At 42.2% G+C, this 12,416-nt stretch overlaps 1 protein-coding gene across 20 annotated transcripts in view; it reads right to left on the bottom strand.

Annotated features, from left to right (window-relative positions):
• Tenm2 (teneurin transmembrane protein 2) overlaps nucleotides 1-12,416 on the bottom strand; it is a 1,198,434-nt gene that overhangs the window by 332,531 nt on the left and 853,487 nt on the right. For 17 of the 20 annotated variants that reach the window (XM_048815889.1, XM_048815861.1, XM_048815855.1 and 14 more), the window contains one exon: nucleotides 9,206-9,415. The exons of the other annotated variants lie outside the window; for them this stretch is intronic. In XM_048815889.1, coding sequence (XP_048671846.1) covers nucleotides 9,206-9,415 — 210 coding nt within the window. The remainder of the gene's footprint in view (nucleotides 1-9,205; nucleotides 9,416-12,416) is intronic. 20 annotated transcript variants of the gene reach the window in all.

A 12,416-nucleotide genomic window follows, 5' to 3' on the forward strand; every position in this document is an offset into this window, starting at 1 on the left:
TCTCATGCCGCATGTCTCAGCAGTCATCTGTGGGGTGCGGGGGGGGGGGGGCTCTGCCAGAACCCTTGCCATGCTCTTCAGATTTCAGTCTCCAAAACTCCAACTGAAATAAACCTCTTCAATTTGGCTGACCTTAGGTATTTCTTTACAGGACCAACAAAAGGAGTGATATGACAGTTATCTTGCTTTTGCTTATATTTAGGCAAAAATCACAAAGTGTTCTTGTTTTCAGTTGATCTCACCTCATCACAGTCAGAGTGGCCTTGTGCAATGTTGGTGCTCTGGAAGATGGTTTGTGTTCCGCAGAACACCGTGATCTGGCTGTGAGTGGCAGCCCAGCTCCTCCCAACATAAAAACCTTGTTGTCAGTGTCAGGCTGGTTCCCAGAAACAAGGGCAGCTTCTGTCTTTCTTGTGGTGAGGATTAAATGAGTTACCATTTGTAAAAATAGTTAGAACAATGGCACCCATAGACTAAGCCCTTGAAGGGATTGCCTTATGACACCCAAAGCATAGACACTGAAAGAAAAAAAAAATAGAAAAATTGGCCTACTCCTACGTTAGATACTCTCACGTGCCAAAGAACACCATCAACAAAATGGAAAGGCAACCCGTGGAACGGGACAGGATGTTTTCCAATCACCTATCTGTGAGCAACTGATCCCCCAGATTATGGAAAGAACCTCTTTAACTCAATGGGAACAACAGGAAGTAAACAAGCTGATTAAAAACTGGGCGAATGTCCTAAGCAGATCTCTCTCCCCAGAAGAGAGTCAATGGATGAAAATGTGAAAGGGTGCAGTCAACATAGGAAATGGTGTGGCAATTCCTTCAAAAGTTAAATGTAGAATTAGTCTATGATTCAGAGATCTTACTACTGGGTATGTGACCCCAAAACCCAAAGGAGACAGTCAAACAGATATTTGTATATGAATGTTCACAGCAGCATTATTTATAAGGGCCGGAAAGGGGAACAATCCAAGTGTCCATTCATGGACGAGTGGATACACAAAGTGTGGTATGTCCATACAACAGAGGAGTACAACCAGGCTTCCAAGGAAGGAGACTCTTGGTCCATGTTTCAATAAAGATGGGGCTGGAAGGCAGTACATTAAAGTGAAATTAGCCAGTCATAAGGGACAAACATGGCATGTTTCCACTTATATGAGGTGACCGGGATGGTCAAATTCACAGAGACAGAAATGAAATGATGGTGGCCAGGAGTGAGGGGGAGGAAGCTCAGAAGGAGCTCCTAGTGAATGCATACTGAGTTTCTGTTGGGGAAGATAAAAACGTTCAGGAGATAAGTGGTGGAGATGATCGCACAACAACGTCAAGGTTCTCAGTGCCCTAGAGCCCATAAAAATTGGGAAAATGGCAAATTTCATGTGAGCTGTATTTTACCACGATTTAACAGTGTTTGTGAAATTAAAAGATCTCATTACACAGTATATACATGCAATAAATTACCACACTGTACTCCATAAACATGTACAATGATGTGACAATTTAACAGAATAATTATAAAAAATTAATTATAAGAATCTTTAAAATCATAAGGCGGTAAATAATACCTAGCCCTCCCTTGACTCCAGCTTTCTAAACATCTTTACAAGATATTTAGATGCATCAGAATGTCTTAATATTCATAACAACTTTAAGAGTTACAGACATAAATTACTATTTTACAGATAAATATGAGATACAGTTTAAGTAAGTTGTTAAAGATTACAGTGTTGGAAAGTACCTGAGCTATGATTTTGATTCAAGTAATACAGACTTCAGTGTCCACGCTTTTAAGAATATAGGTTTTCTTAATTATTCTTTTAGGGTAAGTCTAAGAGATTTACCTTGGATGGGGTCACAATGTGTGACGAAACTTCCCCTGGTAAAATAATATATCCTGTGTTTTAACAGAAAATGAAGACATTCCTAACAAGACTAGGCCATGTTTTAAAATGTCCACTGAATTGTATGCAATAAGCTAGTTCGAATACAAGGTGGAATTTTTAAGGGAATTCACGAGAAGCTGAAGTTCTGGGCAAAAAATTTTTAGGGCAGGAAACTGTTAAGATGTCATGTGTAGCTCCCAGTCCCTTTACACCCAGGACATCTTTTTGTATGTACCAAGAAGCCAGGGACAGAGATGGAGAGGCAGAATGTACACAATGCCTATCGACCCTGGGATTTTTGTCAATATCAAGATTATTTGCTGAGGGGGAGCAGTTCTCTGCCGTCTGTCACTTTCAGGCTGCACATCTCCAAAGGAATTACCTGTCCATCTTGACTGTGTGCTCATTGGCACAGTGACAGTGGTCCCAACACCAGCTAGGCTGGAAATTGCTAGACCTACATACTACACACGTAGGTAGGTCTATGTGTGCACATGTGTGTTGTGTGTGTGTTGCAGAAGGCACAGATGAAGGAAAAGGCCTGGTCTACTTGCTCCATTGCTGGGAATCTAGCAGCATCCAAAGAGTCCTGAGAAGTATCCCAGTTCTTGAGGTGGAAGACTTTGTGCAGGAGTTGGGTGAGGGTCTCTGGAAGCCTAGAACTGTGTTGGTGGGGCTCTGCTTTCTCCCTCACTGGGGTAGCCATCAGCAACTTCAACCCATTGTCACAGGATCCCAAACCACTCTTGTCATTGTTTAGAGGTGAGGGGCAAGGATCTTCGTTGTGAGACCGTGTCGGGCTCTGTTTTAACAGTGGTCCAGGTGGTAGAGTAAGATGTCTGCTCGCCAACTCTGAGGCAGCCTGGAGGCACAAAACTTATAACCACAGAACTCCCGAGCAAGGGAGAAGCTTAGAGATGGTTCAGGCCAATGGCCAACCTTGACAGGTAGGGGAACGGAGGCCTGGGAGGACCAATGACTTAGTCCTGCTAAAACCCACCGTGAATCAGGGACAGAGTGTAGCACACTCATGGTCCTTAGCTGCCAGCTTAGAGCTCTCCCATCTCACTAATAATGCCTCCCAAACTTGTCAAATGACAAGACTCACCTGAAGGAAGGGGTGAAAACAGGATTCTTTGGGCTTTTCTGGAATTTCCTGAATCAGAATCTCTAGGGGAAGAGTCCAGGAATATATGTGTTTGGGGAGGTAAAGGGTACTTTGTGATGTGTATTCAATATTTTTGTCAGCATTCAAAAATGATTAAAAACTGATACTCCATGGCCTTTAATATAATGCTTTGTCTAATCTACGGCTCAGTAAACCTCATGAATATTTGGAGGTTAACATTAACAGAGAGGAGGAGAGAAAAATCTCTGCAATTAGAATGTCTTCTGCAATAAGGGGTTGAAGCTTGAATCCTTGGTTTTCTGGCTTGGTGATCTTGGCTAGTTGCTTAATCTCTTGGTGCCACCATTTTCTCATCTGTAAAATGGGTATGATGATAACAGTGGCTGCAATGAGCTACAATGGGGATTAATTAAAAGCAAATAAAGAAAAGTATATGTGTGCTTAGCATAATTACCTTCCATGAAAGGAGAAGGTCCCTGAGCTGAGAGCCAAGTCTGGAGTGGCTCTGCTTTGGGGCAAGAGTGAGGGGTGACTCTGTGGCTTCCACAGATTGGATTCAGCACTCTGGACTGGGCCTACACCACCTGGTGGGCTGGGAACCCCTCCAGAGGAGAGGCAGCCTGGGCCAGACTGTTGCCTGGGGAGCAGGAAGAACTTACAGGTAGCTCTGAGCCTCTGACTCAACCAAGGGGCCTGGCAAAGAATCTGGAACCCAGAGGCTCACATGTACACAAAAATCCAAGTTGTGGGAGCAAATGATATTGGAAGTTGCTTTCCTCTTCCTGACACAAAGACTGAAAACTGTGCTCTCTCCCAGTCAAGTCCAGTCCTCCAGGTCCCACCTCTGCAACCTGGGCTCCTCCTCAGCCTCCCCTGGTTGTTGGTATTGGCTTGGCCATTGCTTGTCATGACATGTATTGAAAATGTAACAAACTTCGTCATTTAAAGATGAACTATTAAGAACCCGAAAGCAGGTGAAAAACAGGTATGTTCAATATACCTAATAAACATATTCCCCTCTCCTGGGGCATTTAATCTGTCCTCTTCCCCTGGAATTCTCCAGTTTTCCATTTTTTTTCCACATCATACATGATGAAAACTAGTAAATTAATAAAAGGAAGATGATTATTGGAGATGTTCATTCACTCATTTATTCAAGAAATGCTCTCAGAGCATCTACTATGAGTCTGCCACCAGGGACATTGCAGTGGGAGTCTCTGAAGAATAAAGAGAAGCTACGAGGACAAAGAATAGACTATGAAGAGCAGAATAAGAAGTTCAAGTGAGAAGCATGGGGAGAGGTGGGCTAAACAACCCCACCATGTACAATGACTTCTGGGACGCAAAAGCGAGAAGGAAATCATTAATATGCATAGTATTTGCTGCAAGCTTTTCAGGAAATCCCAAATTAAATCAAATTACAATGGGCATATCTACTTAGAAAACCAAGACAATTTATAACATGTAGAGAATTTCTTTCTCCGATCTAAGATATACACAGATAAAATTTTCATTAACTTATAAAACCTCCTCCTCTGTGGGGCTGTCTCCCTTTTTCATTCCATGTCCAGCCCCATGGGTAGCAGGAGGGGCATGAAGGAGACCATCCAGAAAAGGCACCTTCACCTTCATGCCGGACCCTCAGTCCTCACCTCTACAGGACTATCAAGACAAATGTATAACGTAGGCCATCAGCTCTGAGCCTCAGTCTTCTAACTCCTCTAATATGTAGTATGAGCAATGATATTTATCACTTATTACCTATAGGACATGCAGTTCCCAGGGTCCTTTAGTGAATTAAGGTTATCTATGGATCAAACCAAATTTTGTCCTTGGTCTGTGTGCTTGTGTGTGTGTGTGTGTGTGTGTGTGTGTGTGTGTGGTGCTGGGAATCGAACCCAAGGCCTTGTGCATGCGAGGCAAGCACTCTACCAACTGAGCTATATTCTCAGCCCTGGACTGTGTAATTTTTGAGCATTCACAGAACTATTTTTAAACGGAAAGTGCACTATGCTTTATAGAATACTTAGGGGAAGTAATAGGAAATCTGAGAGGAAGTTGTGTGTGTATTGCTGAGAATGCAGTCACGGGGAGTGCACACATGACCTCCTTAATGAGAAATTTCTTTCTGGCATCATTGTGAAAATTTCCTTGAAGCAGTTGATCTGTTTTTATCTTTGAGTATTATGCATCTTGTTTATTATCTGTATCCTTTTTTCCTTTGGTTGCTAGGGAGCTTAGAATCAGGTTTTTTAAAAAAATCTATCTTAAATAATGGAACAGGAATTTATGTGGATGAGTATGTATGTATCCTTTTTTCACCAAGATTTTTCCTTTACCCTTCTTGTGTCATCTGATTACAGTTTAAGAAATTTCTTTTAAACAATTGTTTTCAACTGTCACAAATTATACAGGGTAGTGCAAGAAAATGAATAAATGAATGAATGAATGAATAAAATTCTTGGGCTTTCTGATGTCAGATAAAAAAGACAATCACTAATTTAGGCAACTGAATTCCTGGACTAACTGTAGGCAGTTTGAGGCATGCTGATTTTGTTGTACTATATTCATTTTAAATTAACCAAGTCTTTGCCTTTTTAAAAAGGATAGGTGCAGCTTTAACATGCTCAGTGACAAACTAAAACTCTGGCTGGGACATCTTTGCCACGGAGGAGCTACAGAAAGGGTCTTAGCAGAGGCATCCTGCTTACGTCTCTTGTGTAGAGTTGATGTTGCGAGTGAATTTAGACTTTATAGGAAAGGAAAACTCACCCTTCTATGGAGGAGAGGGAGGCTAATGCTTTCAGATTATAATGTGGCTGCTGGTATGTTTTATGCTGCATGCTGATAGCAGAGTACAAACTCTATTCTGATTTGAAAGGCAGTCTCATTCTTCCATCTGCAGGAACCTCCATTACACTGCTGCTGAGATCCAGATTTTTTCCCAGATGACTTATTTCATAGGATTTGAAATTATGCCTCTGTATACAAGAAACATCTTCAGAGCTAGCCTGCTCTGGCAGAAGGTCAGAATGCAGGTGATACAGATGGGCCTCCTCCCGGAGCTCAGCTACCTGGGAGCAAATGCTTGAGGGGGAGGAAAAGACCATTTTAATTTTTTTTTTTGTAAGTGTCTCACTATCTGTTCCTGGGCATCTGCTTGGTTGGTGTATATTGAGGTTAGCACAATTTGACTGCAGAGGTGACGAGGTTTTAGTACTGTCCACTAAAGAAGGCGCTACTGTCGTAGAAAAATGATGGTCAAATCATAAAGGTGCAACTTGGCTGTTACTTTCATGTTGGGCAAAAGCATTTCAGTGCCTGTATTTTAGGTCCAGTTTGTCTCCGGAAAAGCATCTCCATGGGCAGGAAACATGTTCAGTGACTCTCTTAATAATGGGCTTCACCAATGTCAAATAATAACAACAAGAGGAGAGCAGGAAATAGATTTTACTGTCATGTATGAGCAGAATGTGCTAGAAGGTGTTTCATATCATCTAGGAAAAAGACAAAGACCAACTGCTACCTGATCTTCAGAATACAAGGTCATTGCCAAGGAATCAACTTAAAAATACTCTGTGTAATTAACCAGCTAAATGTAACACATGCAAACACATAGGTGCTTTGTTGATGCTTTGACATCTCCTGAAAAATTCAGCCCCTTTCATCAAACTCAATTCCAAACACTCAGGCACTAGCTCTGCACTCTGCATCTTCTATGTCAAACTCTATTTTCAATCCTTTATGTCAAATTTAAATTCATGGCAACTGCATTCCAATCTTGATAGAATCCCCAATTTGCCCTGGACCCCAAATCCATTCCACAAGAACACACACACACGCACACACATATGCTCAAATTCGATTTGCTCTCATTTTAGCTAAGCCGGAGTCAAGAATTTTGAATGACTGTCGGTCGGCCAGAGCTCTCATGCCCATGTCATGTAAGTTCTCACTGAAAACAACGGTATTGAATAATTGGGTCTTTGCCCCTCTGTTGAAGAAATCATATCAGCAAGGTCTTGTTTGGCAAGAAAATGGACCTTCACGTTTTTCTGTGGTATTTTCTCCTCATACTAAAGCTAAAATCACTATCAGTCTTAAGTGAACTGAACAAATTGGTGTCAGTGATGAAAAATGGATAAGTCTGACTCTGAACACACAGATCTGTTGTGTCCACCAAAATGAGGTCTTGATTAGGCATAAAGCCAACCAAAATACCCAATCAACAACTGGCAATCTTCTATACTGTCCAAAAGAAAAGAAGTCACTCACTGTGTTATCACAAAGAAAACATTCTAGATGGCCCAGAGATATGAACTGACCTCCGTTATGGAAATCATCTTTGCTTGGGTATCCATATATGCATAAAAGGATGTAGTTTTTAAAAGCTCATTTTCTCCTTAATAATTGTCTGTTTTTAAAAAGCTATCAGCAGGTGCACCTCATTTCGAAAGCCTCTTGTCCTTCATATTACAATATTCATCACGATTACATAGTATGAAATAAAAAGCAGCAAAACATAAGCGAGGGTAGTTCAATTAAATGCAACATAATCTCTGCACCAAAAAAAAAAAAAAAAAAGGACTCTGTAGCTAAAATCAGGTTCCAATGAAAGAAAAAAGGGAATATATTTCCACATATTTTTAATTATATAGAATTTCCTCAAACATGATTTTTCATAATATATTCCATTAAGTTAACATCATATTTGAAGAAAGAGCATTTTCCGATTTCATTTTAAGCCTGATTTTGAGCAATTACAGTGTCATTGTTCCGCGGTAGAAAGGTTGAATTCATTTACTGTGTGGTTATGCTAGTTATGATTGATGTCTCTTCTCCAAATGATAAACCAATCACCCCAATGATGTAATGTCATTTTAAGAGTGCCATAATCACATTTCTCTCAAACTAGAAGCTCTGATGAGTTCTAATAAAGATTTATGGTAGATTAAAGGCCTTCATAATATCAACAATGGATTGCTCATTTGATGAGAGATTTGATTAGGTAATTTTTTTTTTTTTTTTGGGAAAAAGAATATGAGTTTACTAAATATATCAGGCCTGGCTTTGAAGAAGGGCATGGGCCATCCTAAGTAGCAGTCCATCATTCCATCCACAAAATGAATCATCTTAAATGTGCTTAGGAGTTCCTTCCTAAATTGGAGAGGCTGAGGCTGGTGGTAGCCTATACTCATGTATAGAGCCAAAACACAATCTCACGGAGGACCATATTTGGAGTGGAAAGCTCTCTATTCTTTACTATGGCATATGGTAGTGAATGTCATGAGAGTTTGATTGAGAAGACAATCTCAAGAGCAACTCACTTCTTCCAGTCTCTCTTTGGGCTATGGAAGAGCCCACTCTCGGTATGGCCCACTCCTACTTTGATGTGTTCATAAGAACATTTCACCAAAAGGAGAAACGTCCATAAGATCTGACTATAGCTAGTCCCAGAAAAATTCCACCTCAGATTTTGTGACTGCGAATTAAATCGGGAGTCACAAAATCCTCCAAGTGGGGCAGAACCTTGTATCTAGTCCCTCTGCTCTTGTGAATGTGAAAACCAAAATGAGGACTATGGATTCCGAGCCATATTCACCATAGTACCACACGATCAGCTTGTTAAATTCCAGAGAAGTGGCACAAGCAGAGGGTCATAGGAGAGGTCACACCCCAAACACTTTGGACTTGGCAAGACATTCAGTATTCATGTCAAGGGAACACATTTTAATCGCAAAATCATCTAAAACAAGCAAGGAGGAAGAAGTCAGAAGTCAGCTATCAAAAAACAAGGAATCTGAGATGCACACAAACTGGGCATGTGAGGGCGTCCAGGGTCAATCGGCTATGACCAGAATCACAGTAATACAAAATTCAATATTCCACTGTCTCTCTGCACTTCACCTTTGAGACGAGCATGCTCTCACATGGAACCACAGGCAAATTCCTGCCAGCGAAGGAGGCCCGAAGCCTATCGGGATAAGGAAAGCCTCTTCGGCAACGGCAACCTTCAACGAATGCATCTTGGAACTGTCATGCCACAGAATGACAAATGCATTTCACCTTGATGATCCCCACCCCACCTTCTCCACAGCCCTTGTTTCATAGTTGTCATTTTGCTGGAGGATCAAGAATGTCACGCACAAAACAGCACACATCCAGACACCACACAGTTTCCTTACCACTGCCGGAGGCTTGCTGGGGCCCTGAGCATGCTCTGAGCAGGTATGAATTGGGGGAGAATTCCTCATCGGGGTTGGTGTCCATGATCTGATGGGAGGTGTTGCTGTCTAGCAATGGCATCTGGCAGCTAACTGGTGGAGGATTATGGGAGCTAGGCAGCTGAGCAGATGGGAGGAGGCTAGACGAGGATGTAGGTGGGATGGGACGACCTGGGAGAGAGGACAGAGGGGTCAAAGGTCAGCAATGAGTGTCATGAGAGCATCCCAAGAAAGTCACATTGAAACCAGCTCACAATACAAATATATATTATATATATATATATATATTTTTTTAAATGAAATGTTCCAGATGTGTTTTATTAAAGGGTGGTTTGATGTTTCTCCAACAGTCCATATTCATTCCATAGATAGTTATATATTTCAGAAAATGGCTATAACCCATCTACTCTTCATTGTCCCCACTCCTTCTCCATGGTGGCTGGAATGGCATCTCATAGACATGAGTGACACACCATTGCCCCCTGGCCTAGCACCCCCCAGTGGCTTCCCATTGACTATGGAACAAATCTGAAATCTTGTCTACGCTGGCTCACAGCTGTTTTTCCCACCTCACTTCAGATAGTGGCTAGCCACTCTTCACCTCACTCCACATTCTCCAGCCAGTGGGGACATCTTTATTTCTGTTGCTTGAACATGCCAAGTCAGCCTACCTTCAGAGCCCTCCTCCTCCCTGTGCCATCTATGTGGAACACACCACTCGCTGCCCCTACCACCCGGCTAGTATTCACAAGCCTGATTCTGTTCCTCATCAAACCTTCTACATGTGTCTTCTTGAGTGTTCCCAGCCTGCCTGCTCTGACCTCTCAGCCTGTTTCAGTTTCTCCGAAGCCCTTATCACCACCTGCAGGTAGGCATCATGTCCATGTTACTCAGCCCCGCCTCCCCAACAGCTTCCTAAAGATGATCATCTGCTAAATGTATGAACACATAAATAAAGCAGGCCGAAACCAGATCCATTAGTTTGGGGTAGAAGTGAAGAAGAGGTGAAAAGAGTGACATATTTACATTCCCAAGAGTTGGCCGGTGCCCCCACTCTGATCACGTGTGTTTTTTGGACACCGTGGGGGAAGGCCTATGAAGACAAGCACAGCCACCCCACACCACGAGGAGAAGCAGCCAGGTCCGGTAGAAAGTGGGCACTGACTCAGAGCTGCCCCTGGGTTGAGAAGTTCTCCTCCCACATGGAAGGACCGCAGCAACTTCTCTTCCACAGGGCAGGGAGCTCCTGGCAGCCAAATTGCTGAGAGAAGCTCATCAGCATGCGTAGGTTCACCTACTTCACCCTTACATCTTGGGGTCTTTGCAATTGCTTGCCTGCTGGCTTGTTCATTTGGGAAGCTCAGGAAAATGAGCCAAGAAGAGAAGCCCATGAGATACGCCCTCAGGCTGGGAATGTGCGGGGAAGGGCAGGATGTTGGGAAAGTGAACTGGAGAATCAGGTTAGTGTCTCAACTCAGTGTCTGAGCCTGAAGAAGTGCTGTTTTCGGAGGGACAACTTACGTACAGGCACATCCAAACCATTACTAACCAGTCATCAGTATTGGTTACTGTTTTTATAACTGTATTTCATGGTTTATTATTCAGCACAGTAAATGCTAGTGGTGCATGATTTTGGTTCAATGAAATATATGTGCACTTTGCTGGATGCTGAGGATTCAAAAATTGGCAAGCCATCATCCCTGCCCTCAGGGAGCTCACAGTCTTGTGAGGGGACAGATGGGAAAAATATGTCATTTTAGCACCATATGATAAATAATAGGATGGTGGCAAGTTATGGTATGGTGTTGTGGGGACAGAGAAAACGGACATGGGCTCCAGCTGGGTGAGGTGGCGGTGGCAGGAAGAGTGCAAAGGCTTCTTAAAAAAAGTGATGCCTGGCCAAATCCCTGAAGAAGGAAAAAGGGGACTTCTGGTGACAAAATAGAATGGACAATGGTACAGAGATATGGAACCACTAGCCTGTTACCCTTTCTGAGATGGAAGGTGAGATTCCCTTAAAATTCCAATGTAGGCCACTCCTGCCCAGTAACACAACAAAGATGAATCACCCCCAAAGTAGATCAATAGAGAAATGAAGTTTGATTTGAAAAATTCAATTCACTCATAGCTGTTTGGGAGCAATATAAAGCATGACACTCTTGCCAGGGGCTCTGGCAAAGGTAGCCCAAACACATTGGAGTTTCATCAGAATTATCCAGAGCTGAGTTGGAGTCAGTGCTAAGATTTAATCAATACCTTCTCCCATAGATCTTCTAACAATAACGACCATCATTCGTATTTCAACTATGAACATGTCTTGTGCAATAACTATGTGCCACTCAGTATGGTAGTTTCTTTACATTTACACCTCACTTAATCCTCAGAATAATCCCATGAAGTTAGAATTAGTATACATTCCCATAGAAAGAGACGATAGCATATTCCCATTTTGCAGATGGAGAAACTGAGGCACAAAGAGATTAAATTGAGTGACAGGGGCCGGGAGTCAAACTTGGGCTTATGTTTTTCCAAAATTCACCCACCATTACTCCACACAGTGTTTGTCTAAATAGCATGCTACCACAAAAGGAAGAAAGTGACATAAAAGGAGAGAGATTTATGAGAGATCAGGTTTCCAGGTTCCCACCCCCAATCCCAAGGCATTCTTGAGATTTTAAGTAAGAAACATTTCTTTGAATAACCCTTCCTAGCAGTGATCATCTGACAGGGTTCAAGGTTATTTATTTATTTATTTATTTTCAATTTCGTTATGAAGTTCAAAGTAGCTCCTTGGCCAGTCTCCACCTTCTTCCAGGCTCCTGCATGTGCTGAGCCCCTGACCAGGTACTGTGAAGTCACTGTTGATGTCCACTTAGCAGCGAGGCCCTGGTGGGAGCAGATTTTAAGTCACAATCAATAGACTTTAAAGTTTGTGCTATTGAGGCATATCTGAAACTGCATGTCGAAGAACAAGGATGGCTGGAAGCCAATTTTTAAATTCCTTTGAGGGAGTGAGGTGGAACTGAAGTTCAAGTGCAATTTTCCAGGAGCTTGATATGATAGTTTCTGTAAAATCATTCTTTACATGAACTTTTTGAAATTTTGCTCAGCATGAATTCATTTCATATGGTACAAGACAGAAACGCTTTTTAATTTATACAAATACAGACAA

Source organism: Marmota marmota, unplaced genomic scaffold (genome assembly GCF_001458135.2).
Source record: "Marmota marmota marmota unplaced genomic scaffold, marMar, whole genome shotgun sequence".
Lineage (NCBI taxonomy): Eukaryota > Metazoa > Chordata > Mammalia > Rodentia > Sciuridae > Marmota > Marmota marmota.